Consider the following 27,591-nt stretch of genomic DNA (forward strand, 5'->3'; position numbering starts at 1 on the left):
CGGATAAGCGGAGGAAAATGAATGAATGAATTAACATTACAGTTTCATATTCGCTCAAATTTCAACGTGTTATAACAAAATGCTCCACGTTATACATTCATCAGGAAGTGAATTTCATTTCGCAGAGAGGACTCACAAAGTTCTTCAGATAGTTCAATTAAAGTCATACATCTATAAAATGCAGAATGACATTTTCCATCCATCCATCCATCCATCCATACTTTATATCCGCATTGGGTGATGGGTGAGAGCGGATTTGGTCGACAAAGAGGAAGAGGAAGCTCTTGTTTCTCAGGCTGTTTACGTGTTAGATATGAATACATATGGTATTGTTATTTTATTTAGATTCTGGAAGACAAAAAAAAACAGCTGGTAAAAAAGCATTGCCGCTGTAAAAACAGTTATGGAAATGTTACGATTGACTGTGTTTATTACTTACAGACGCTAGATGGCAGCAGCTCGTTTTACCCATCGTTTGGCGGTGATGACGCACTTAAATACGTCACTTCCGGGCGGGTCAATTCAATGTAACTAACGTACGCCAATGTTCGTTGCGTGCAAATCGACTCATACGGACTAGCGATTGAAAGTCGACCGTAGCATAAAACGTATAATGAATTATTTTTGTGTATTGTAACGCTATTGTTAGTTTGCTTTGGATGTTGCATCATTCGCACTGGACAGCAAGATCCCCCCCCCCCCCCAAGATTTGATCGGACTCTGTTTACGAAGGTAACTTGAATTTTGTTCTTTATTCAACTATACACTGTCCGTATTTATTTAAAACTAGACGTTTATTCGCAATGGCAGTGCTTCTCAACTTTTCTCGCAATCCACTTTTATAGACGTGTGTGACAGTAAATAAAATGCATTGTTCATAAATAGCCATTAAAAATATGATATATTTTCGATATTTTAAATATAATTTTGAAACAACCTTACTTGATTACATGTTGATTTTAAAGAAAAACGGAAGAGTAATGTCAATGGCATGCACAAAAATTAAAATAGTAAAATAGCTGAACCGCCCCTACCCGTTGACAAATGAATATCAATGCTGAAAGCCGTAATTGAAGGATTAACATTTTCCATCTGCACCCCCTAGCCCCATCGACGATTGGTTTTCAGGGGCGCATCACAAAATCTGTGTGTGCCCCGTGCAGACTTTTGCAAGCTACTGCTCATATCTCAGCACTGATCTCATCTTCTATATCTTCTCTTGTCTTCTACATAACCGAGGACCCCCTGTACCCCGGCCCACTTTTGGGCCGTGAGCCACCATTTGAAAATCCCTGCGCATATCAAAGAAAGCCCAAAATGGGGAAATCTGAGTCACGGATGTCAGTAAATAAAATGTTTTGTATTTGTTTCTGCCAAGCTATTGTGTAATGGAGCCATGTGACGACACGGGGAACCTCAACCAAGAGGAGGACGTGCCCCTAAGCGATGGATCCAACGGCCAATCAGACACCACGCCGGACATGCTGAAGTGCGCTTCTATCTTGATCGTAACAAGTATCCTGTGTCATATTTGTGTAAGTTATTGTAGTCTCTTTCAGAATCAAAGAGCAGCTCTTTAACCAGTGCTTTGAGATGGAAGTGCAACGCAATAGAGGTACACGTCTCATTTTCAGACCTTTACGACAAATTCCTGTCCTGAGAACAAACGTGAATATCAGATCTTCACTTGCAGGCACAAATCAGAGGCCATGCTCCCTGGCTGAAGCAGAGCGAGGCTTGTGAGTGCTTGATTTGTCATCCTGTCGTCCTACCGTCAAATTGCAGATGCTTCTTAAGATGTTTGTCTTTACAGGGCAGACAATGTCAGGGAGCTGGAAAGAATCAAGGCATTTCATTTTAACCGAACACTGGCTTTGCACAGGTAAACCACTTTTTAGCACTTAGTTGTCACAGCGATATTCTGTTAACAATGTGTTTGTTATTGCTTTATCTGACATGATGCTAGGTGGCTTGACTTTACGTTAATAAAATGGCAAAATAAGCACCAGGTGCGCAAATTATAAAAATGCAATGAAATTAAATACTAAGGTGATTAATAGAAGATACAGCGAAGATAATAGACATGACACTGCACTAAGCACATAAAAAACTTAATGTTTTTAACCTGGGTACCACTAGTGGTACGCGGAAGAGTCCCTGCCTTAGTAAAGTTCCATTTGATTTAACTTTTTAAATTAATTATTTAAGTAAAGTTTTATTAAATCTACTTTTCAGGACTAAAACCTCTGTCTCGTTTTGAATGAACGCTTGGGCCTTCTGCGCTCCTCAGAATCAGAATCAGAATCAGAATCATCTTTATTTGCCAAGTATGTCCAAAACACACAAGGAATTTGTATTTTAATGTTGGTCCTTGGGTGTGAAAATCGAAGAACCACTGATTTATATTAATCTAGAAAAGCCACTCGACGGTGTCAATCAAAACCAAGTACGTTGCAATGGATCTCATCAGACTGCACAGCTGTACCTAACAAACTGAATGCATAAAAGTATACGCCTGAACACAACTCTGACTTGATATGCGTTTTAGAATGCAGATGTGGCACGCCATTGGAGAAAAGCTGAAACAAAATGATTCAGAGGCTGCGTAAGTTAACAGAAACAATTAAGAGACTTATTTTATGGAGCCGGGGGGGGGGGGGGGGGATGATGTTGTTAGCTTGATACACTGTTGTGTTGTTTTCAGTGAGCTGAAAGCCATCAGTGACCGCTGCATGGTGCTTTGCTCGCATATAAAAACACTTCAGCAGGTAAGCAACTTTTTATTAAAAAAAAAATTTCCCCTGTAAAGTAGAATGAGAAGGTTTTTGCGTGGGAAGTTTTCCTTAACGTAGACCCTGGGTCTTGTTATGGTGATGATACGTTGTTTTCCTAATTTTCCTCTCTTTGTATTCAAGGAATCAAGGGCTCTCCACGATGAAATCACAGTACTCCAGAAAAACAGGCTTGGTAAGTTAATATGGTTTACGGGAAACATTTTTCTTCCCAAAACATGTTTGACAAAATATTTGTGTTGTGGTTAGAGCTGAAGCGTCGCACGCATGATAAAATGAAAGAGATCGATAACTTGAAGGTGAAGAAAGCGCACCCGGATTCAGAGAAGTACGAAGCCGTCTTGCAGAAGGGCCGCACAAACCTGGAAGAATTCAAAAAGATGGTCATCATAGCACAGAATGTATTCAGGGTAAAAAAATAAAAATACACTGCAGTACAATTTTTTTAGGAAATGATTTTACCTTTGTCTACAGTGAAATAATTAATGTATTCTCTCATGTGCAGGGAATTCTGTTAGCGTATAAAGTAAACTGGATGGAGGATCCACAACTGCGAGACATAGCCCTGACTCTGGAGGAATTTCCTATCCCCGACTAAAGTAATCCACTTGTCCATTGTGTATACGTGTATGTATGTATGTATGTGTGTGTTTTTTTAAAATATTAAATAAACTATATCTAAAAGACTTGTCATAAAGTCGTTATTGTTGTCATACCGAATATGGCCACCAGGGGGGGGTGTTAAATAATCGGATTACTTGCCAGCGAAGAAGAGCGTGGGCTCATCACACGTGTTTACAAATCCACTAGAAGATATTTTTCCTGATTTTTTTTTTTTGCGTTTCTGTAGCATTTGCGTCCACAAGCGTCAGCAAGATGCCGAAAGTTAAAGCGGAGAAGAAAAGCAGGCAGCATCAGGAAGTGAAAAACCAAGGTACATGTGAAAAGTTAGCTTTAGCATGTTTGCTTCGTGGGTATACGAGTTACTAATGGCATTGCTTTGAAGTACTTTATAAATGAAACATGAACAAATAATAATAATAAATCAAAACATTAACGCAGGCTCGTGATAAAGTAAACCATTTTAGGAAACCGTCATATGAGGGCAAATCTCCGCTGTTTACATTGACGTTGATTAATGTGATTTCTACAGTACATAATGGCACTTTCGTTATTAACGTGAAATTCGTCATTAAAACATGTCTAAAACAGGTTTTTCCCCCTACTGATGTCACACGGTACCCACTTGTATCGAACTTAACTATAAAGAATATGTATTGTTTTATGCTCTACTGTAATGTTTGGAAACATTGGTTTAATAACTTGCTCACATACTGGTTTTCAGAGCACCTTATTGATACACAGAAATAACATGACTACTATATGTACAAAAATAAAGTAAAACAGAATATTACAATTGCACTAAATATGACCACAACATTGGCACTGAGCTTTTCTTTTTTAGGACAGTGCAATGTCAATAGTTCAAAATGAAGAATGAAAACGAATTGTGTGAGATGGTGTTTAAATGTTGCTGGTAGTCTGCAGTGCTCTATGCCCCCCCACCCCCTCAATCTGCACTGCCATTCAAATGAATTTGATGCTGCACCAATAGCACATCGCTGATTGGCTAGCCAGAACCTCTGCAAACTGGCTGAGCCGCACTGTGTTTGTTTACGGATTAGACATGGGACAAAGACACTAAGTTTTTACACTTCATATTGATTACCTAATATGTTTTGAATGGAAACTCTTTTCGGTGCTGAGGTGTACAGAATACGACTAGAGTACATGCATTGTTACAACCCTAATAATGTTTCTGCTGCATGCATGTTAAAAAACGGACTCTATCACTAACCTAATTGTTGTAATTACAGTAAATATCCATCCATCCATTTTCAACACCGCTTATCCTGGTTAGGGTCGCGGGACGCTGGAGCCTATCCCAGCTGACTTCGGGCGAAAGCCGGACTACACCCTGACCTGATCGCCAGTCAGTCGCAGGGCACATATAGACACGGACAACCATTCGCACTCACATTCACACCGTCACTGAGTGGGAACTGAAGCCACGCTGCCTACACCATCAGTGACGACAGTAAATATTTGTATGAAAAAGACATCTTGCTCAAAAAGCAATTAAATTATAAACAGTAAATACAGTAGTCACTGAGCATGCCATCTTGTGCTGTGTGATGACATTCTTACGCTGTTGCACAAAACTAGTTCATTGTGTGCCATTCATAACCTGACAACGTCATATGTGGGCACCTCTAAGAACTGAGAACCCTTTTTAAATTTTGAGTACCTTTCCGTCACCCACTTTTTTTTTTTTATTTTTCAATTTTTTTTACACTGACCCACCAGTTGAGAATCACTGTAATCAAAAGCAAAAAGTAATTAAGTATAGTGGCTCATCTCTTTTGTTTCAGGCATAATGTTCAACACAGGAATGGGCCAGCACATCTTGAAGAATCCTCTTGTTGTTAATAGCATCATCGAAAAGGTAGCCTGACTGCATCAGCGCATTCTGATCGTGATGAGGTTGTTTGATCGCAATGTGTCACTTCATTTTCAGGCTGCACTAAGGCCAACAGATGTGGTTTTGGAGGTGGGTCCAGGAACTGGTAACATGACAGTTAAACTGCTCGAAAAAGCCAAGAAGGTAAGAGTCTTTTTAGCATAAAACTTCAAGTAATGTGATTTATTTTGTATGTAAAGTATCACAACACACAAATAGAAAATAACATTCTGTAATTTACTGCTTCAATTTGATTATTTATTTATTTTTTAAAATCAAAACTAAATACTATATTGGCCTTGTTCGTGTGTTGCAGGTGGTGGCGTGTGAGGTGGACTGCAGATTGGTGGCTGAACTGCAGAAAAGAGTACAATGCACGTGAGAGGCATCATTGATTAGCTAGCTTTGAACACTTAAAAGTGCATGTGTGGTGCAATAAGCATGTCATGGCTTCCAACAGACCCATGCAGACCAAACTTCAGATATTAGTTGGGGATGTTTTAAAAACAGAACTGCCGTTCTTTGACGTGTGTGTGGCTAATTTACCGTACCAGGTAAACGTGTATTTTCTTCACATTGTCAACAATTTACGTGCTAATACGACTGAACATGTTTTCTTGTGTCACTTTTAATTCTGCAGATTTCATCGCCATTTGTCTTCAAACTGCTGCTTCACCGACCTTTCTTCAGGTATAAATACTCACTTTCCCATTTTTCAAATCACACTCAGTAATTTGCAGCTCCTGTGTCTGCTTGTCTTGTTCAGGTGTGCCGTGTTAATGTTCCAGAGAGAGTTTGCCATGCGCCTGGTGGCGCCACCTGGAGACAAACTCTACTGCAGGCTGTCCATCAACACTCAGCTTCTGGCTCGCGTGGACCATCTCATGAAAGTACGTGCCCTTGTATTTATCATGACGTTTTACCGAGAAGAAAGTGTTGTTGTTGATTTTCTTTTTTATCAGGTAGGGAAGAATAATTTCCGTCCTCCTCCCAAAGTGGAGTCCAGTGTTGTGAGGATAGAGCCAAAAAATCCTCCTCCTCCAATTAACTTTCAGGTGGGATTATTTATTTATTAATTTTTTAATTTTTAGGAATACTTGAGACATTTTAACATTGGATGTATCTGTTCGGTTCAGGAGTGGGATGGCCTGGTCAGAATAGCCTTTGTAAGAAAGAATAAAACCCTCAACGCTGCGTTCAAGTGAGTATTTGTGGCAAACGTTTTTACTCCTGAGGGTTCTGTTTGGAATTGTAAACCCTGATCGTGGGATGTAAATAGTGGGTGATTGTTGCAGTGTCACTGACTACTAAATGTGGAGTTTCCAAATACACTTTTAATTTTATGAAATGATAGTTTGAGTCCCATTCATGATAAACGGGAGCAAGAACAACAGTGTGAATTGTTCACAATGCTCAACTGTTTGGTAGATCAGAAGATTCACATTGGTTTATTGGATGTCCAGGTCGACCGCAGTCGAGCAGCTCCTGGAGAAGAACTACAGAATCCACTGCTCGGTACACAATGTGGTGGGTCTACCATGAAAATGAGTACAGCAATTGTCTGTGACACACAAGTTGGAACAATAACATCTTCATCCTTACAGGAAGTGCCAGTAGACTTCAGCATCACCAAGAAAATAGGGAGCGTCTTACAGGGAGCAAAATTCAGTGAAAAGAGGGCCAGGTCTATGGACATTGATGACTTTATGGTGTAAGTTGGATACTTCCCCCCCTATCTGTTGAATGCCATTCCTGCAAACCTGGTCTACTGTCTTTGCAATGTCCTGAGAAATTATATCGCTAGCAACTGGATTGTTCTGTTGGTCTTAGAAGACGTTTCAGCTCTTATCCGAGCAGGCTTCATCAGTTCATGCAACAAGGCTTAGCTAGGGCACTAGCCAGTGTTTGTGTGGAAAAACCATCACTTAACGGGGGGAATCACCTATTTCCAATGCCATCCTTTCGTCCATTCCAAAGAAACTCAATAATTCTGCCTCCTTGAACAATAGGTAACTCCACAAACAGGAAGTTTCCACTAGACAACTCTGATGGACTGACAATGGCCTCTCAGCCAGGTGGCTTAACAGCTCCCGCCCTTTTTTGCATTCCAAAATAATTGATTCCATACGTGGTGTGGGGCATGCTTCTAAGTTGGAGCATAAATAGTTTTCCACACCAACACTGGCTTGTGTGTCCAAAGCCTTGTTGCATGATCTGATGAAGCCTGCTCGGATGAGAGGCGAAACGAAACGTCTTCTAAGATAAACAGAACATTGCAGTTGCGATTGATTCAATGCCGTGAGAATGAAATGACCTGGATGAATGAGAATATTCACAGGCGTCTTTATAATTGTTTTGCTATTTTGTTACAAGTCAGAAAGACTTGCAGGAATTATTTTCCAATACCTGCAAAAAATAGAGAACTCTATTCTTATTTTAGAATCATTGGTCAAAAAAGTACATTGTGTTCACTTGATGAATGCATTTCTAATCCATTGCTTTTATTCCTCAGATTGCTTCATGCGTTTAACTCGGCCGGGATCCACTTTTCTTAAAGGTATGGAGGTGAGGAGACACACCAGTGCATGGTGTTCAGCAGCTCAAAGACTACAGAATTTCTTCTGTCTGGAGCCCTATGAGAAATTTTTATCTAATTGTAAAATATATATGGTATATATATATGTATACACACACACGTCATGAACTCATATTGAGCTTCTTCAGTGTACTATTTAGTGTTATACTGAGCATATATGGGTTTGTATGTCAAGATTATCCTTTAACCTCATCAAAATCTTGAGAAAGCATCCTGTAATAAAATAATTGCCCCTTGACAAAACATCTGAGTCAGGATTTAAACTTGGGTTACAGGGAGGGATGGGAATTGAAAACTTTTTTTTGAGAACTGGTTCCCAATAATACGATTCCTAGCAATTGTTTTGCTCGCCTGACAATCCTGCTTATTGATTCCGCTTCCAACACAATGCTCACTTGTTTTCTTCTTCTAAAGAGTCAGCTTTCTATAATGCAAAAGGTATTTTGCAAAACCATATATATTTTTACAGAACAATCCATATATTGGGAAATTTACCCACCGGGGGAAAAAAAAACCTGGATTAAAAGAGTTGATAAACTGTCAGGATTAATGAAAAAGGCTCTGCTTTTGACTGTTCTCAGTATCAATTTTAAAAGTTGTATAATTTCGTCATAAACATTTCATTTTCTCCGGACCAATAAGAGTTGTACTGGACAATTTACTAAGGCACTCCAATATCTTGTAAGGTACTCAAAAACTGCATACATCTTTTTGGTGTCTTGACATACGTATGAGTGCATACTGGATATGATCAACATAATATGCTGTGAAGATTTTTAAAGAGTAAAAAAATAAAAAAAGTACTGCACTATTGGGAAACGAGTCATAGATAATGGAATCAGAATCGCTAAATTCTTATCAATTTCAATCTCTAGTTACTAGTGGGAGGAAGCTACCTTTTTACATGGAATAAACTGTTCTTTACTCACAAATCAGACTTGAATGATTAAGAGGTGCTACTGCTTAGCCAAAATGAACTTGCAGCAATACTCCATGCCGATGTGCCTTGTAGGAATTGCGAGTAGCATTGTGCAGTCAGTCACAAAATGACTTTGATATTTCATGTCAGAATTATTTTACAATACTGAGCATTTCATATACTTTTCAATATAATTCTACTTAACAAAATATGGTTCCGTGCCCTAAACGGCTGTTTTTTTAAATGAGATTTTAAACCTTGGCCTCTTGCTACAAAGACTACAATGTAATAGTGTTCTTCACTATACATTTATTGTTAGGTGTTTCCCAGTTGTTTTTATAACAAAGTGTAATGGGTGGGAAATATGTTGAACATCAAGTTTAGAAACTATTGACGCATAGCATGAAATGGCACAAATAGAAGCGTACTACACTTAAGTCTTTTTCAGGGACACAAGAAACATCGTTAGCACAATTGCCTGAGTCACTTTTGGACGTTTTTGGAAAACATGAAAAAAAAATCAAATTCAACCTTCAGGATCTGGAAATCTACAAAGAAAAAAAAAAAAAAAAATTCAAGTCAATCTTAATTTTAATGAAGCACACATCAGTGACTTGTGCTTTTAGGCTAACAATATTTCACTCCGCTGCTTCTTCCGCACAGGTAAAATGTGAGAGGGAAACAGACTGCATATCAAACATGACTATAGAGTGCCAAAAAGCATGAGGATGCCATAACATCATTGCACAAGCAGACTACGTGTTAGCCAGGGCAACCGGAAACCAAACACTGGTTTTGTGTGGCAAAACTCTCCCCCAAAAACAAATCAGTTCAAAAGTACAAACAAGTATTAAAGAAAATAATTTAAGAAGAATGGTTCGAGTCCTAAACATTCTCCATGAAGAAAAACAAAAACTTATTTCCCAAGTTTTCTTTCTAAATTTCCTAACAAGACCAAAGCAACACAGTCTCATGTTTCTATGACGAGTCAGAACAGTTGCGATTGTTTGAGTCTGTTGGGATGGTCAGTCCTTTTATTTGTGCTTTCACAGGCAAACGAACTTTTGTCTAGTGGTTCTCTTCCAACCTCCTCATATTGTCTAAAGAGCACGTGGCCTCTTGGGGTTGATCTGCTTGCTGGCCTTCTCCTCCTCTTGGAGAGCACAGCGGAAAGACTTCACGTTATCTGCACAAAACAAAGCAGGAGAACAGATCAGCGTTGAGGGATTGGATGGAATCCACTTTCGATGTAAGTCTGCCTCGGTCACACCTCGGAGCTCAGTGAGGATGTCTATCTTCTGGTCCAGGATCTTCTCCAGCTGAGTGGCATAAGATTCCACGTCGTAGTCTACTTCCTCTTCTGTCATCTTCAAGAGCTCCTTCTCGTCCTCCAGCCACCTGATGGACTCCTGGAAATAGGAACAGTAGTTTCACTAGCAGTGGAGGACAATCATGAATCATGAAATGAAGCGATTTAAATGCATTGGAAGGAGCCAGAATATTTGGATTTCTTGTGTGGTCTGACCTGGAAAACAGCCCGGTGGTCTTCTAGGACCCGCTCCTCCATTTCCACCAGCTGAGAGACAGCCTCGTGGAAGGAAAAGAGCTGAGGAGACACTTCCTCTTCCTGGTAGATATGGCAATGACAAACCCAGACTAGCTTCACACAAACTAGTACTACAGAAAAGCTACTAGACTTGACACACACAATATAGCATAAAGTAACAATATATTATGCTACTTGCTTGAGTTAAATTAACTATTTTGCACATTCTTCTTCTTCTTTTCCTTTCGGCTTGTCCCGTTAGGGGTCGCCACAGCGCGTCATCCTTTTCCATGTCTCCTGCATCCTCCTCTCGAACACCAACTGCCATCATGTCTTCCAACTGCCATCATGTCTTCCCTCACGACATCCATCATCCATTCTCTTTGGTCTCCCTCTAGCTCTCTTGCCTGGCAGCTCCATCCTCATCATCCTTCTTCCAATATACTCACTATTTCTCCTCTGGACGTGTCCAAACAATTGAAGTCTGCGCTCTCTAACTTTGTCTCCAAAACATCGAACCTTGGCTGTCCCTCTGATGAGCTCATTTCTAATTTTATCCAACCTGGTCACTCCAAGAGCGAACCTCAACATCTTCATTTCCGCCACCTCTAGCTCTGCTTCCTGTTGTCTCTTCAGTGCCACTGTCTCTAATCCATACATCATGGCTGGCCTCACTACTGTTTTATAAACTATTTTGCACATTAACAGAGCTTATTCATTCTTTTTTTAAGTTTGGCTTTTGGCACAGGTCTGTGCTCGGCTGTTGTTTTTGTAAAGGCAGATTTTATTGGTCTAGTATGATAGTTGTCAAATATATGCTGTTCTTTGAGTCATGATGTAACTGTGGCTTATCACCATAACATGAATGTTTTTAATGTTTTGTACCTTGACCTATCGCAACATTATGAACACTGTACAATTTATCAATAAGATCCACTATCAAAAGTTCAAAAAGCCACAAACCACTTACATTCTGCTCACAGAGCAGTTTGAGGTCATCTCTCTGTGGCGAACTGTTTTGCCATTCTTCCTCTAAAAACTCCAGCTGGGTGACGGCGTGGATGTTGGCACGGCCTCCCTCTGTCACCTGATTGTGGTCCACAGTAAGTTCCTTCACCCTGAACACCAAAGGAACATTAATTTCACCAGGATTGCTCATCTTCACCCCGCAGACCTGACTGTTAGATGGAGGTTAACCGGGGGGAGGGGTCGACGCAGTGACGCCGTGCATGGAGAGGGATGGTTTGTACGGATGTCACAATGAGCTTGCTGTGCTCTTGTCCCTCCCACAGTGGTTCATCCATACATTTTCATTGAGGTGCAGTTCATGTATTTGTGACAGTAACACGTACCCAATGTCTAGGTTCACTATCATGACATGCATGGCCAACGATGATATGTGCACATATTAGACAGTCAAGAAGATGTATGGGTGCTACTTAAGGACAACTAAAAGATGTTGCCATCAAAGGCAAAGAAAAAAGTGGAAGTCACATCATGCAGATGAAGAGAGAAGAGGCTTAAAGATGGCGGATGTGTCCAACGGTAAAAGGACGCTGATAAATTTAACCCATGAGTATGAATCATAATCTCTGTAATGCACTAACCGGCCATATCATTAGGTACACTTGTACAATGAGATCCAATACAAGAGCTGTAGGCTCAGTAGTAAGCAGACCTTCATCACAGTCCTAAAGAATGTCAGATTACGTAAAAGCATAGGTGTGTGCATAACTTACACGAGATAATCAATAAAATTCCAATTCTTTAGGAGTTCACCGCTTCCATATAGTTTTAGTTCTGCTACAGAAGACTCATTTTGAGCAAGGCGTGTGGTTTTGGTTCAGTTTGGTACGCATTTTGTTGCATTGTCATCGCCAGTGGGTCCCAAAATATAAGGCAAGATGCACTTGCGGAGGGTGAAGGTAGGAAAAGGGTGAGGAAACTTTTGTGCTCAAGGGCCACATTTGATAATATTATTATTGTGCCAAAAAAGCCACTCAAGGTCACTGTACCAACATATAGTTAAAAGAAATCAACCAATCCAATAAAAATAACAGAACATAAAACAAAATGGCAAATGATACGGGAAATATTAAAGTGAATAAGCAGTCCGGAAGAGGTATCAATTTCACTATTCAATTCATCAACAATCACTTCATAAAATAATAATTGTTAAATGTAAAATGGATTATTTTCTTTGCTTTTTAAAAATTGGATTTTAGTATATGGCCCACAGACCATTGATTGAGTTGTTGTTACAATGGAATGAATTAAAATGGTAAGAAAACAAAAGATGCAAGGAAAAGCACCATTCAAGGCAGCACTGTATCATGTCACGTTTACTTTTATGTAATTGGCAAACTACATGCTACTGCACCCGTATGCCATGAATTTTAATCACTTGATTGACTAAGGAAGAAAAGGATAATTCAAAAATGTTCCTTAGCTCATACCAGCACATGAGAGATACCACTTCAAACTAGACTTTTGAATTCAACTCTTGTATTGGCTCTTATTGTGGCAATTTAACAAGTGTAAATACCCGATGGAAGCACATGCGCATGTGTGTGTAGTGCAAACGCTTGACCTGCCAGGGGGAGTAGCAGCAAAGTCATCATAGTCAAAGGTATTGGTCGGAGAGTGCTCGGGGCGACTCCCCTGACCACCCTGGGAGAAGGGGATGTCTGACGGACTAATCCCAAACTCCTTCACTCTACGCCAGCGCATAGACGGACGGGCAGCATGGGAGAGGCGGGAAAGGGAGAGGTGAGAAGAATAAAGGGAGAGGAGGGATAGAGAGTCAGACTACTACCAGGAGTAGCAAGCAATTTCACATTGATGTGTTGAATCTTGAGTAAAGCTCAGCTATTATCAATCTACTGAAAGCAACTAGGGGATAGTCTGTCGGCTTCAACGACAAGAAATTGTAATAGACGAACATATGAGCACCTGTTGGCGTAGCGGAGTGTGTTCAGGGTATTCTCGCAGGATGTCATACCAGGAGAGATAGTTGCAATCTGCCCAGACAAATACAAAAAATCATTCAGATGATGACAGTGTGAAGGTGCTGTACATGTAGATATCGATATGGAGGAAATGGACTCACCATGCACGTACGGGAATTTTCACCAATGAAGGAGTCTCGCAGGACCTGCGTGAGTTTACTCGCTCGGAAAGGAGTATGCGGCTTGTTGCGGCCGAGAGCCCTGATGCACTCCTGAAATAAGAGGGAAGGAACACGCACGTTTTCCACGGAAGAGAGCAGCGTAACGCCACCGTCTACAGAAAAGGATGAATCCGTAATTCTTTTGAAAATCCTTCAACTGAGACAGTTCAATTCAAGTGACAAGTCACAACATGCAGGGAGGCAGCGAGATAAAACGGAACGGCTGCCATTGATTTGACTTCCCACAAACCTTGAGGGCCAGCAGGCTTTTGTTGATTTCCGCACCCTCCAGGCGAGTCTGGCGGTCAGCACTTGAAGTATCGGCACCCCTCTCGTTCCCGGCCAAGTCGATGAGGGAGAACTTGCCGTGCAACTTTCCCTTCCTCCGAAGAATAATCTGGAACACGGCGTGGCTGCGAGACGAGTGGGCATTGGCCGACGTCTGTCCCGACGTCCTTGGGAGAAGGACACAGGGATTGTTATGATGAAATATATTTGTATTTGATGCAGTCCATCACTAACTGTTTCAACTTCTAAGGTCATGTACCTGCAGCTGTTACCCAAGTCTATGAGTTTCAGGACATCCTCTGTGCACTTGACCTCCTTCTCCTGAAGCCCCACAACCTGCACTTGCTGCTTCCGGTCCTCCAGCACTCTCAGTTTGGTTTTGCGATTCAGCAGGTCAAACACCTTATAAGACATACACAGTGAAGTGGACATTGTAAAAAAGAAAAAAAAAGAAGACCATAAAACATCAAATTTGTTTTTGCTCACCTTTCCACTGTAGATTTCAAAAAAGGTTGCATACACTTGTAGCTCTAGTTTCTTGTAATTGGGTTTCTTCAACATGAGAAATACATCCCGAGCTGGACAGAAATAAAATATGTTGAACGCAAAAGTAGACACTTTTTTATTATTTACACATTTTGAACATTAAACTGCGACATTTGTAGGTATGGCCTATGACTTACCAGCCAATGCGTAAATTCCTTTAGAGCAGTCTTGGTTCTTCCCAGAAAAATCTCCACCCATTGTCTAAAACACACAAGATGTTAGGACATTTTGAAAATGTCTCTGATTTTAACTTGTAGTCTACATTAAAAGCTACTCACATGTGTTTTACCACTTCCTGTTTGCCCATAGGCGAAGCAGGTGGCCATGCCCCTCTCAAATATGGTCTCCACTAATGGTCTGGCAGTGAACCTTCAGGATGACAAAGAGAACATCATCCGGGCAACTCCATTAGGCACACCCACTTTTATACTGAGATGAGTTTATCGGTTTGTAAACAAAGAGCTTTAGAAAATGCACAAGCAGGACAATCAGCAGTGGACCAAACCAACCTGTAAACAATCTCATTGGTTGTGGCGTCATCAAAAGCGTAGTCGAAGCGGAAGGTTTGGTTCTCCAGGAAGCGAGTCAGGTCCACCTTCTGTTTAGGTTCGTGTACCATCACCACGTCTTTACTGGGAATGGTTATCACGTCCAAATCCTTCATGGTGAGCTCTGAAACAAAGCCCAAGCGAGAATTAGCGGCCCAGTCAAGACAACTGACACACATGCGATTGGGGAAACCATACCTTTCCTGTTCAGTGGACGCTTCCTCACACATACACATATTCTGTGTTCTTCAATCTGAGTGGTACAACATTAAAATGTTAAACGTTAAATTGCTGTTGGGGGGGGTCATTTAATATCTATAGGTGACATAGCAATGCTTTCTTCTCACCAGATCTGCTGCAGTCAGAGGTCGGTAGTCTAGACTTGCACGGAAATCCCTAATCATGCACATGATCTCAAAATTAGGAATGGTTGTGTCCACCTCCTGCAAGAAGATTTGGAGAGACAAACTGAGGCACTACTTGACACGACAAATCAAATGATTGTTTAAATGCTGTTGTAGTCATCAATATACCTGAGCCCTCTTTTCCCTCAGCTCCTGTTGCTGGAGCCGACGCTTCTCCCTTTTCTCCTGCAGCTTCTCCACCTCCTTCACACAGTTTGACTTCCTCCTCGCTGCCACAAAGACAAGAGGAGCAAGAACCTTTAGATTTTAGGTGACAAAAATAGTATTTATTCTTCACGCAGCGCGATCTTAACACTTGTCTCAATCCCAGTCTCCTACTTCCTCAAGTATTTTATTTTTGCTAGTACTTTTTCTCTTGGCCTTTCTTCTTTCTCAGCTCTCTGGAAGCAACTTTCCAACAAAGCAATGCACAAACTCAAATGAGGAGTCACAATGCATCCATTAGAATTAATGGACAACAATCTCAGTCCGCACCAACAGCATAAAATATTGTCAAATTACCATTCATACATCCATCCATCCATTTTCTGAGCCACTTCTCCTCACAAGGGTCGCGGGAGTGCTGGAGCCTATCCCAGCTATCATCGGGTAGGAGGCGGGGTACACCCTGAACTGGTTGCCAGCCAATCACAGGGCACACATAAACAAACAACCATTCGCACTCACATTCACACCTACGGGCAATTTAGAGTCTCCAATTCATGCATGTTTTTGGGATGTGGGAGGAAACCGGAGTGCCCGGAGAAAACCCACGCAGGCACGGGGAGAACATGCAAACTCCACACAGGCGGGGCTGGGGATTAAACCCCGGTCCTCAGAACTGTGAAGCAGACGCTCTAACCAGTCAGTCACCGTGCCGCCTGCACCAGAACTATATTGCTATATTACATTGAGTTTGGTTTGGATCACTGTACTGTTATGTGATGTCAACACCTCCATATCTGTCTTATTCCATAATTTCAATTCATTGTACATTTTCCTGGTCTGACACGGACTCCGGAAAAGCTTCGCAAGTGTTCTCAAATTCAATTCAAAAGTGTTTCTTTCTCTAAACCCAAATCTCCTTGCACAACACACCAACATATTAGTGTGAGTCAAGGTTACAAAACAATGCATGAGTAGTTACAGTGCTAGTAACGACCCGTCCTGACAACTTGAAGAGGTGAAAAAAGAAGCGATGGTCCTGGTTATGCTGCAAAGCACCACCTTGCCTTTCCAAAGAAAGCACTGCTAATACAATCCTGGCCTCCTGCTATCTCCAGTTCCAAAGAACACAGACTATCAGAGCAGAGGGATGAATAATCTCCTCTAATCTAGGAGGAATTAATGAGCTAGGTCAGTACCAAGACAAAGCAGTAAAACGGGAAAGCAGCACCATCCCTTGTGAGCTAAACAGAGGCTGTCGGTGAGGCAGCAGCAGGCTGAAGAGAAAGCTTTCCCAAAGGCTCATTAGTGAACACCGAACTGAAGAAAAAGCTTTTTTTTTTTTCCTCCTTATGTGCCTAGAGGAGTAACATTTTGTGCCAGAGGCTTTATCAATGGGAGCCAAAAAGACGGCGCAGCGAAGCTGCAACACACTTATTTTAACTGCCTGGCTTGACACCCACAATCCTCTCTGCAGGGTGGTTTTATCTGGGCTACATCACCAACACAACAGTGACATCACAGCTCTGAATAGTACCTGGCAGACATTCTGGGTGTACGTACACAAATGTACTTTAAAGGCAAAAGGACTGTCAGATTCTATTGGGAACTCTATTACAATAACCAAAAGCACTGAGGGCACTAAGCGGGTTATACATACAAAGTTGTCCAATCTCCTTTCTGGTAAGCGGCTGATGTAAAGACTCTGGAATGAACGTGGTCGACAAACATAAACAGCATCAAAGAGGGCCACTTTTCTCCGATAAAAACACTGGTCAGGTTAAAAGCGTAAGTGAATAGTCAGAGGACGAAAAAACAGTCAGAGGACGAAATAACTTAACACCCGCAAGCCACACAATGTAGTAGTAAGGTCAGAACTTCAACTTTACCATTCTGCAGCTGTTGCTGTGTGGGAGCGTGGGGAGGCAGAGCCTGCTGTGATGGAGGGGGCAGTGCTGCCGATTCAGCGTGTTGAGACTGATGGGGTCGGGCCTGAGTCAGAATCACTGCAAAGCCGCAAAACAAGCAACAAATATAGATGTAGGCCTTGTTTTTATTTCTTCAGCCAACAAGAAAATGTATGTTTTTGCTGTTTTTTCCCCCCATTTTAATTGGACTCTATTTATGCTCCAACTCAGAAACCACGTATGGTATCATTCTTTTTTCTTTTGCATTTCCATAAAGAATGATACCAAATTACCAATGAAACATCTTCTAAAACAAACATAACAGTTCAGTTGTGATCGATTCAATGCCCTGAGAAACATATGTGTTCTTTTTTAAATTTAGTTCATAACGTACATTCTAGAAGGACAACAACAAATAGCTGTACCTACATGAGGGGTCTTATTAGATTGTTACTTTGTTTTAAGATTAGCAAAAAAAAAACCCACAAATGATCAACTCAAACTACAAATAAAGCTGTTTTAGTTTGTCATAATTTCATGTAGAAGCCTTAATAGTGTGTACCCTAAGCACCCTCTGAAACAAACCTCTACTGTCCCTGGATGGAGTGTCAATCTTTGAAGGTGCTATCGTCCCACGGTTCTGCCAAAAACAACAACAAAAATAAAAACCTGCTCGTGAGATATCACATTTTTTAATGTCTAATCTACATTGGGGGGGACAATACATTAGATTTCATCTCATTTTCATCCTCTTCTCTATTCCTAGTTTACTACCTTAACTATGTACATAGTTAAATTGTTAAAGCCTGTGAGACAAGATTAGTGCTGATTAGAGCGCATGTCTCTTTTAATCACATTTCAGCCTTTGACTTTGTGACTTTGTCAATTTAACTAAATGCTTTCTCAAGCTGTCCATCTTTTGTGTGTAAATTAAATGGACAAATCAGGATATAAAACAAGATGTACATGAAAGCAAACATACAAGATGCGGATGATGCTAAATCATGGGGTTTCATTGAAGCTTTGCTGTAATTTGTGAGTAAAAACATTTACAACAATAACAGAAATGTGATCTAACACACAATACTTTCCAACTGGTCCACTATCGACGCAACAACAACGCATGATAAATACATCCTGACCAACTATAAAAAAAATACATAATAAAAAAATCAGTTTTACTTTTGAATACCTAGAGCCAACCTCTCAATAATTAAAACCCTTTCAAACTAGGACACAACTGCAGTAACTAATACAAGGAGAGTATGATTCTGCCATTAGGCTCCCAAATGTTTTTATATAAATGTATATGCAGGGCAAAGCAATACCAACCTTTCGTACACCTACTCTCACCTTTGCTATTTTATTGACCTTTACACCTGTAGTAGGAGGGGGAGTCTCTGGACTCCGGACAATTTCTTCATCTGGACACATATCGGGGTTAAGTGAAAATATACTCTCCAAATCAATCTGCCAGGAAACAAAGGACAACTATTGAGATATTTTGACAACACATTAGTTAAAAAAATAATAATCCTAAAATCATAAAATACAGCAATGTTCCACATCGTGTCAGACAACCATAACTAGCACGCCAAAGCTTGGCTCTACGATAAGTGTGTCTTCTGCATTGGTTGTGTAATCATCAAAACTCTTGACGTCGTCTCATGAATTATTCATTCAGCGCAAAAAGAAGGCCCGTGTCACTGCTGGTGCCTTTGAGCAGTAATAAAAGGTGGTTTACCTCTTTCCCTTTTGTGTCTCCTTTCTCCTCCCACTCCACCGTGACGCTCTCATTGTCCTCGTTCAGAGATGTCACCATCGCCTCATGTATGCGTCCTGTCCAAGAATTAGACATAAACATCAGATAAAAGCACTAATGAACAGAAGTTAAAAAATACTTCCAAATCAAGTGCTTTAATAACAACTTCACCAAATGTGATCAAGTTTGTGCATAAACGCGTATAGTAAATAGTCATATGTCAATATAAATGTCTCCTTGCATTTGCACATTTACATTTGTATGACTTCATACATTTAGGTGGATGTCATTTCTGAACATGTGGCAGAATAACTGATAAGATTAGTCACTATAAAAGTGTGACGAAGTATCAATAATAAATGAAACACGAGTGAATTGCATGGGTACATACAACTGGTCAACTCAACCATTAAAATAATTTGGTTGTAGTGCGCATTACATATATACAGGTATGTATAATAATGTGAAAAAAATCAAAGCTAAAAAAAACATCATATTTTAATATTACCGTGAACTAAACTATAAATTATTCTGAATTAAATTATATGGTAGAGTCTTTGAACACTCAGATTCTGACTTTGGGTTTAGCTCATCGCTTGATAGAGAACCACTGATAAGAGATAAACACAACTGCCCCAGCTGAGAATACAAGTATACACTACTCTATATACTTCTGACAGCATAATATCTCTCAACATAACACAAGCGTTCAACAGCACCACAAATTACAGTCGAACTGTGCTGAGCCCACTTAATGCCTAAAGTTCGGCACATTTGATGAGTGTGAGCACTCTGATGTGGGGCTATAAGAATTAACTCTAATTACAAAAAAAAAAAAAAAAAGTCCAAGAAAAATCTCTACCTCGATCCTTTGCAGGCATCCAACTACACACTCTCATTTGCTGATACACACGTCACTCACATAGCAGGCCAGGTCCTGCCTTTTAAAGCCACACATTCACAGACACAGATACTACAGTGTAATCCAAGTAAAGAAAACACAATATCCACACCTCACCTGCAAATTCTGTATTGGTATTGTTATTTAATAATGAAAAATCTTTTTTTATTGGGAACTCAGCCTTACTCAAGAGAACCCCAACTATAACTCAGGCTGCAGGTTATTACACACGACATCAAAAACTACCATAATTAATGCAATCACGCCACTTTCCAGATATTCATAACAGCCCACCTTGCACAATGCAAATAAACAGAACTACTACAAATAATTCAGCCAAAAATTAAAAAAATAATTAAGTCCCCACGCCACGCTTGCTCACCTGTGCATAATGCATGTGTCATGATTAATGTGAGTGCTCTTGCCATTTATTAATAACCACATACTTGCAACATAGAAGTGCATTAATCCACAAACAATTGCAGTAATGCTGAATTTATGAGAAAGTGATGGCACACCTTAAGAGGACTTTCATTGTGAGTACGCCCTAAATCCTCTTTCAAATAAAAATAAAAATAAAAAAGAAGGGCTTGAGCTAGGTGTACCTGATGTATTAGTGACTGTATACTGTACAATAGCTACTCAACTGGTTAAACCAGGGTGCCAAACTCAATTGCAGAGGGGCAAAACTCAATGCACACTTTTCGGATGCAGGCCCAACACAATAGCCATTTATTGAAAAGACAGAAATGCGAATCTAAACAGACAGGATACAATATTATTCCAAAATAAATCAACTGAAAATAGTTTGCTCTGCATATAAAATATCTCAAAATTATACCAACTCTACATACAAACATGCCGCAAAAACAATCTGAAAAGAAATATATATTTTTGGCTTTCAATTAAAGGTTAAATGAATACAAACTTTCGAGGTCCTTTTAACAATGAATAAAAAGTTTCATTTTCCTTTTGTCAGAGTTGGATATTTGGCAGCTTTTGTTGAATTCTCAGGATGGAGCGACTGCAGGTGTTCTTCAGTGAGGCGACTCCTATGTGATGTTTTTTTAAAAATAATCATCAGAGTACAGCTGCTCACACATATATGTACTGTGTTGGTAAATATCTTGATACTACATTACTCAGAAGGCTTAGGGCGCGAGACCAGAACAGGAAGTGTTACTGTTGTTGGTCGACGGGTGTGTACGGGAGTCGTGCTAGAAGAACAATAGAGTTAAGGTGTCGTTTTGTTCCTGGTTTATTTGAAAATGAAACAAACAACCCCGAAGATACACAGCGCTCAAGCAGCGAGTCGTCGGAGCTACGGAATGTCTGTGGGTAGCCTACTGTTCAGTACGGCAGCTGTTGCGCTGCATTAAGAGATTTGTAGTTTGTGTGTCATTGTCGCATCACATGGCACATGTAATCACAAAAATTGTGATTGCAGCAGAGGCGGCCTTTATTCGCTCAAGCTCGCCGCGTCGGCCGACCCACACTATTTATCAGATGGTTACGAGGGCCAGATGTAATTGTGTACCGGGTGGGATGTGGCCCGCGAACCGGGAGTTTGACTCAGGCTAAATGTCTCTTCTCTATTCAACTCTCATTGAAAGTTAACTTTTCCATATGTGGAACTAACAAGTACTGCTGTCAATGAACTTCGACATGCATTCTGAAAGTATATGGAATTCCACTGACTGCATTCTTTTAAAGGTCGGCCATCCCAAGAAGGACTTCATGATCGGGGAAGGGGACTGTTTCTTCACCAAAATCCTCTGCAGGCGTTTACCTACATGCAAATATAGGTCACAATAGCTAATACTGTTCACCACCGTGCCATTTGTCACGGTGTCACCTTGATGATGAATGCAGGAAAGGTCTTCCCACCCATTGAGTGCACTTTATTTTGTCTAAAAGACACCATCAACAATAAATACCATACAAGTGACGGACTGCCCATTACTCAATTAACCAAGCAACCAATTATCTATATCACTAGTTGCGTCTAAATGAAGATTAGGCACTCAACAGAACCTGTGTTCACACCTCAAATTGCACTGGTGAGTTTCAGATGATAAACCGGCTCATATTTTGCTTGTCCTCTGAGTAGGATCACACACTATTTACATATTGTGACAAAGCTCGTAATTAAGCAGGGGATGGTCTCAACCCAGAGTTGCCCCATCCACCCATTCATTTTGCACTGCTTATCATGTTCAGGGTCACAGGTCAGCTGGCGTCTATCCCAACAGACTCTGGGCGCCAGTAAATCTCAGGGCACATATATACACACACACACACACACACAAAAAACCCATTGGGACTCATTCACATCTATGGTGCAAATTAGACACATTAATTAGTCTGCCATGCATGTTTTAGAAATGTGGGAGGAAGCTAGGAGTACCCACAGAAACCTATGCAGCACAGGGAGAACATGCCAACAGTCCACAGACCATTTACTACTGGTCTGCCTCTGCTCACCTGAATCTTAATGATTCATCTTACCAAGACACTTTGGATTATTCGATACCCTTTTCTTTCTGTTTCAGCATGACAGTGCAAAGAAAGACAATACACCGCTGGGCATTTTATTTTAAAACCACTTTAGGCCTGACCTCAACCTCATCAAACATGTTTGGGATTAACCAGACCAGAGATTGTCAGCCAGGCCCTCAGATCAAACATCAGTTACCTCGGACATCACAAATATATTGGGGATTCGTGGACAGACATACTCCAAAAAAATCTTGTATAAAATCTTCCCACAAAAGTGGAAGCTGCTGCAGAGAGGAAACCAACTCCCTACATTCTAAAACATTATATATGAATCTTAAGAACACCACTACTGTACTTTTTTCATTTATACCGCTATGAGCGACATTGCTAAATCACACTGGGCTCTGTCATAGCAGTTCATTTGAAAGAACCCATTGTGTCTACTGTGTCCCACTTTTATACTAAAGCCAAGCTGATGCTTCCTTCGCAGTGGCTGAAGGGGCTCAAAGTCGCGGGTGCATCGAGCGCTGATCAACCAGAGGAACAAACAAAAGGCTCTAAAGCATCAGAAACAGTTCAAATGTCAATCGATCATAAAAAAAAAAGTCAACATGGTGAATACATAGTAGGTGCCATATTATCAGCAACATGTTTGGTTTGTACGTTATTATAAGATATATTGTTCTCAAGAAGAAATATGTAATAAAGAAAGCATAGATATTGTCAGAATTAAGGATGCTGGCCACAACAGATGGGATTGGTGGCCTGAATCTGCAGGAGTCTCACCATCGCCTCCCGCCGAGAGGGAAATCCCTGCTCTGGATGCAAAAACCAGCCAGTTGAGAACTGCGCAGAAACAAACGCTTTCCTCTCTGGGCCTACGCACTACTGTCTTTACATTTGACCCCTGTAAAGCCCGATCGGGAGGAACAGTGTGTATTATATACACACACAATTTAAGATGTTTTAGGATAATTGAACAAATCAGCGCCAACACATCCGGGCCACCTGTCGAATTACAAGCTCATTGTGCTAAAACCTATTTAAGTGTTTTAAATAAAAGCAAATACAATAATACTGTTCTGCTTCTCAAAACTTTCCCAAAATATCCAAAGGGATGATTTTAAGCACTGAAAGTATCACGCAGTCCTCTGAGAGCAAATAATCCAATACATGTTTATTATAATATATCATGAAACTTCAATGTTTTGGGGCTTTAATAACAGTTGAAATTTTTATTTGTTGAGAATTGCATAGTGAGCTGGATAAAATGCTCTTTTGAGCCATACTGTCTATGGCGCCCTGGCCGTACGGTCCCTGTTTTTTTTTTTTTTTTTTTTTAGCAAATAAGCAGAAAATCTAGTGTAGCATGAAAGGTTTAGGTAGGAATATATAAACAAAGCATAATAGTAAACTGACCACGATTTTTAGAGTACTGTATGACTTTAATACCAACGTTATATCGCTTGATGTTGTGGACATCATAGTTTCCATAGCAACTGCCATTTACAAGGTCAAGCTCCCGCCATTATCACTTGAGCCAAGAAAACCGAATAGGAAAAAAACCCAAAAACATTTGCAAAGAGGCGCGTTCAACGGGTAAACACACCCGACAAGCTGACACATTAACGACATCCTGTTTCTCATCTGCAGTATAAAGCTGGTAACGTTAGCATTAGCCATTAAGCTAATCCCCGGCAGTTAATGGTGCGCAATGAAGAACTTCCCAATTAGGTTGGAAAAGTAAGACTATTTGAATAAAACTCGTTAAAACGCACGTCTACGGTGGCTAATATTCAAATCATGCTGTAATCCTTCAATTGACGTGTTTGTTGAGATTTGTCGCAAAATGAGGACGCCGGCTGATCATCATCATCATCATCACACAATGAATTAAAATCACGAAGGAATTCATCTTGGACGGAAAGAAACATGATATATTCAGTCACGTTGTCATTTAGCTTCGGTTCGACGATGTCCATCAGAAAATAAAACATCGCTGCATTCAACAGCACCACCTCTCAACAAAGCTCCCCACACAACTTGGGCTCGACACTGCGACGAAGACGAACACGAAGAAGAGCAGCTCGCCTCAAACTTACCATCACTACGCTTTATTTCCACAAAGACGCCGACGACGAGCTTCCCGAACGCCACGGCCATTCTACATTCCCTGTGCAGGTTAACAAGTAAATGGCTATGGAGTTGGAAGCGAGCTGGGAGAACCAACCCTTTGGCGAATGATGGGAATTGCGAGGAGTCCTGCTCCAGCTCACAGGCCAGTTCCGGTGTAGCGTGGCTCCACTTCCTGTCACAAACCGGAAGTAAACAAACAATTCGTGGTCCCGGTTGCTACGTACTTCTCTCCGCACGACGACGGTCAGTAGCGTGATGTGATCCCCCCCCCCCTTCTAAAAGCAGCGACAGTACTTTGTGAAATGACGCCAGTGATAGACTGTTTCATCAGTTTGATACATTCGTCATTTTTACAGAGCGAGTTGCGAATGTTGACCACCGTCACTCGCCGTTTTTTTTTAAATTTATTCTAGTTTGCTTTTATTGTGTCCTTAAAGCCACCCGTCATCATGTACTGCGCCTCTGTTTCTGAATTTACCTCATTTTGTGATTGGGCTGTATCCATAAATGGTTTAGTATGTCCAGTTTTGTTTTCGATTATGTTTAATAATAATAATAATGCTAGTTTCAAAAATACAATCATTCAAACATTAAACATGATTAAAATCGTAATAACTAACAAACATTGTTTATGATGAAAACCTCAAAAGGTCCTCGTCTTTAAATATCAAATATAATAAAAAATAAAGCAAAATATATACACCTGTGCAATGTAATTACATGTTGGAGGTATGCTAATCTGCTTCTTTGCAAATGCCAAGGTGCCCTTGAGCAAGACACCCCCCCTCACCCCTATAACTCAAGACGTGCCGCCCCTTTTACTCTGAAATCGCTCCTTGCATGTCTGCATGTGTGTTATTGGGTTCTCTGTGTGTGGTGTGCATAACAAATAACATAGCAGACTCTTAAGTTGAATTTCCCCATGAAGGATTCTAATCAGTACAATAATTTGAAAAAAATACATTAAAGTGAAGGTAAGCAGAATATTAGAAACACTTCAAAATATGATACTCGTCTACACACCAGTTGTACACCACTGCAAACTACAACTACGGTAGTAAACACATTGCTATATCATTACACTCGTGACAATGTTTTAAATGAATACAATTTGGACAAAGATCCTATGCGCGTTTTAACTTTTGTGACTCTGCTTCATCTTTTGTAGATGCAGTCTTCATTTCTTCAGGCCAACGAAGGTACGATGAAGTGCGGCGCAAAATGCTGTCAACCTCAAAATACAATACTGGCTGTCCCGTATCTCACCATCGTAAGTCATCTGTTTGTGAAACTCGATATTTTTTATTTAAGTAATATTTTTTATATATATTTTTTTTTGAGTAATTGCTTGAATTAATTCATTTACAGTTACAGCTCAGTCACTCGTGAAGTTTTTTTTACGTTCTTGTTGTATTTGTTAGTATAACAGGCTACTGCTACCATATGGTATTAAACCTTTATAGTCCACAGTGTGCCATAGACCAAAATGCCAAGCTTAAATACAATGCTGTTTTGAGAGCACAAACCACCCATCACTTTGAGTGAAAATATTCTGGACATGTTCTTTGAACATTCAAATTCTTGATGGACAACCATTTAATAAGCAATTTTTTTTGTGTTCAGATGCATACTTCTATAAGTTATCTCACAGTGTTTACTTCCAAGGGTGCTACACACACCATATATTGACAGTAAAAAGAATGCAAACTCATTTTGAATTAAGGACCAGTTGCAGTCTGTTCATAAGCATTGTTAAGATGGTTGCATAAGACACTAGTCTCGCAATTGTTCACACTGGAATCTTTTTCAGAGGTAAAAGGCAATTTGCCCACTGGGATCTAAAACTTTTAGAGAAAGCAGCATGAAACGGTAAAAAAAAAAAGAAAAAGACATTTTGAAATGTTTCCACATTTATGAAAACAAGTGCAACGACACACACCCAGCACAAGTGTTTTAAGATCAAGTGTATTTTATTCTGTAGCAGACAAAAACATCAACAGTCACACACGTCGATTAACTCCACTTACGACCATCACTCAGAGGCTCGAGATCCTTTCTTTTTCTAGAACCTACCAGGTTACTCTGTGGGCCCTCCAGCTGTCAACACCCCCAACCCCCATCACGCACACACAGTCCACCCACTCAGATACCCCCTCCTGCCACTCGCATCAGGCATTTGCTATTGAGTTCTCAGCTGTCTGTGCCCGAAATAAACCTTATCAGGAGGAGACCATCTTGGAAAGTTGAAAGAGGGTTGCCTTTGGCAGATATGCATGCATATCATTTTCATTTTCCTCAAAAAAATTGCTGTATTTTCAAGACCCAACAATATTATTTTCTGCAACACAAGTAATCTTAGTTTTACAGAACCCTTTAAGTAAAGTATTTTTGTTTTCTTTCCTCAGGGTAGCTTGTGTCTTAGTGTGCCCCCCCATCCGTCATGAATGGTCCACCTTGAGTTGTCCCGCCTCATTGTGACGACAAATATAAATGGGGGTCTCGGTGGAGGGGGTTAGGAATACACAGCACTGTCAATCTCATCTGACTGAAGTTCTGAAGTTCTGGGAACGGACGGCAATTGGAAGAAATATTGAATTTAAAGAGGAGCAAGGTAATGTATAACTTCCTGTCGTTATTTTCGTCTTTTTTGTTTGTTTTGTGGGTGGGGGCTAATCAAGCATGTCGGGGGACATATGCACAATAGAATGACATCGGGGGTGCAGGGAGTGTGCATCGCTGTCCATTAGGAAAGCAGTATTTGTTGCACTGCTCACGACACCATTTCCAAAAAAGGCCTGAGGGGAGGCCATTTAAAGTTACAGATAGCATGTGCATAAGATGTGCTTAGCCATTTGCTACCAAAGACTCGGGTCAGCAGGACACTTTTACAAA

At 40.5% G+C, this 27,591-nt stretch overlaps 4 protein-coding genes across 8 annotated transcripts in view; 3 read left to right on the forward strand and 1 right to left on the reverse strand.

Moving 5' to 3' along the window:
• The window catches only part of cenph (centromere protein H), a 5,260-nt gene extending 1,814 nt beyond the window's left edge, over positions 1-3,446 (forward strand). The window contains exons 1-10 of one of the 2 annotated variants that reach the window (XM_061671755.1): positions 522-732; positions 1,379-1,489; positions 1,560-1,615; positions 1,694-1,739; positions 1,814-1,882; positions 2,549-2,605; positions 2,705-2,768; positions 2,916-2,967; positions 3,042-3,202; positions 3,298-3,446. In XM_061671755.1, the coding sequence (XP_061527739.1) occupies positions 1,389-1,489; positions 1,560-1,615; positions 1,694-1,739; positions 1,814-1,882; positions 2,549-2,605; positions 2,705-2,768; positions 2,916-2,967; positions 3,042-3,202; positions 3,298-3,390 (699 nt within the window). In that variant the 5' untranslated portion in view covers positions 522-732; positions 1,379-1,388 and the 3' untranslated portion in view covers positions 3,391-3,446. Of the gene's footprint in view, positions 1-521; positions 733-1,378; positions 1,490-1,559; positions 1,616-1,693; positions 1,740-1,813; positions 1,883-2,548; positions 2,606-2,704; positions 2,769-2,915; positions 2,968-3,041; positions 3,203-3,297 lie in introns of those variants that run through there. The other variant, XM_061671756.1, reaches the window with a different exon arrangement.
• Positions 3,309-9,622, forward strand: dimt1l (DIM1 dimethyladenosine transferase 1-like (S. cerevisiae)). The gene is made up of 13 exons (XM_061671754.1): positions 3,309-3,391; positions 3,643-3,726; positions 5,225-5,298; positions 5,371-5,457; positions 5,630-5,691; positions 5,774-5,867; positions 5,954-6,003; positions 6,080-6,203; positions 6,276-6,368; positions 6,450-6,514; positions 6,777-6,840; positions 6,918-7,024; positions 7,826-9,622. Exons 2-13 carry the CDS (start codon positions 3,669-3,671, stop codon positions 7,866-7,868), a joined length of 921 nt encoding a protein of 306 aa, XP_061527738.1. The 5' UTR covers positions 3,309-3,391; positions 3,643-3,668; the 3' UTR covers positions 7,869-9,622.
• Positions 6,774-24,899, reverse strand: LOC133399833 (kinesin-like protein KIF2A). Of its 4 annotated transcripts, XM_061671751.1 has the most exons (22): positions 24,666-24,899; positions 19,146-19,240; positions 18,755-18,871; positions 17,987-18,041; positions 17,384-17,500; positions 17,155-17,199; positions 15,459-15,559; positions 15,273-15,368; positions 15,124-15,178; positions 14,887-15,049; positions 14,656-14,746; positions 14,515-14,578; positions 14,318-14,409; positions 14,091-14,233; positions 13,794-13,998; positions 13,484-13,594; positions 13,327-13,394; positions 12,965-13,090; positions 11,345-11,492; positions 10,354-10,455; positions 10,099-10,237; positions 6,774-10,014 (listed from the first exon to the last, which is right to left on the reverse strand). In XM_061671751.1, the coding sequence occupies exons 1-22, from the start codon at positions 24,724-24,726 to the stop codon at positions 9,929-9,931; spliced, it is 2,280 nt and encodes a 759-aa protein (XP_061527735.1). In that variant the 5' UTR covers positions 24,727-24,899; the 3' UTR covers positions 6,774-9,928. The 4 variants fall into 4 exon arrangements, with proteins under 4 accessions (XP_061527735.1, XP_061527737.1, XP_061527733.1 ...); XM_061671753.1 differs by lacking the exon at positions 17,155-17,199 and having other exon boundaries at positions 24,666-24,897; XM_061671749.1 differs by lacking the exon at positions 12,965-13,090 and having other exon boundaries at positions 6,775-10,014; positions 24,666-24,894.
• unc45b (unc-45 myosin chaperone B) overlaps positions 24,809-27,591 on the forward strand; it is a 9,632-nt gene continuing 6,849 nt past the window's right edge. The window contains exons 1-3 of the mRNA XM_061671746.1: positions 24,809-24,942; positions 25,868-25,969; positions 27,105-27,310. The gene's annotated coding sequence lies outside the window, so the exon portion shown is untranslated. The remainder of the gene's footprint in view (positions 24,943-25,867; positions 25,970-27,104; positions 27,311-27,591) is intronic.

This window comes from Phycodurus eques, chromosome 3 (genome assembly GCF_024500275.1).
Source record: "Phycodurus eques isolate BA_2022a chromosome 3, UOR_Pequ_1.1, whole genome shotgun sequence".
Lineage (NCBI taxonomy): Eukaryota > Metazoa > Chordata > Actinopteri > Syngnathiformes > Syngnathidae > Phycodurus > Phycodurus eques.

Bases quoted from the DNA above. Each gene is read 5' to 3' on its own strand.
- dimt1l (XM_061671754.1), top strand. From the start codon at position 3,669: ATGCCGAAAGTTAAAGCGGAGAAGAAAAGCAGGCAGCATCAGGAAGTG. The intron at 5,868-5,953 runs GTAAACGTGTAT...TTAATTCTGCAG, and splicing joins TGGCTAATTTACCGTACCAG to ATTTCATCGCCATTTGTCTT. The intron at 6,369-6,449 runs GTGGGATTATTT...TGTTCGGTTCAG, and splicing joins CTCCTCCAATTAACTTTCAG to GAGTGGGATGGCCTGGTCAG.
- LOC133399833 (XM_061671751.1), bottom strand. From the start codon at position 24,726: ATGGCCGTGGCGTTCGGGAAGCTCGTCGTCGGCGTCTTTGTGGAAATA. The intron at 17,501-17,986 runs GTTTGTTTCAGA...GCGGCTTTGCAG, and splicing joins TCCATCCAGGGACAGTAGAG to TGATTCTGACTCAGGCCCGA. The intron at 11,493-12,964 runs GTCAAGCGTTTG...TTTGGTGTTCAG, and splicing joins GCTGCTACTCCCCCTGGCAG to GGTGAAGGAACTTACTGTGG.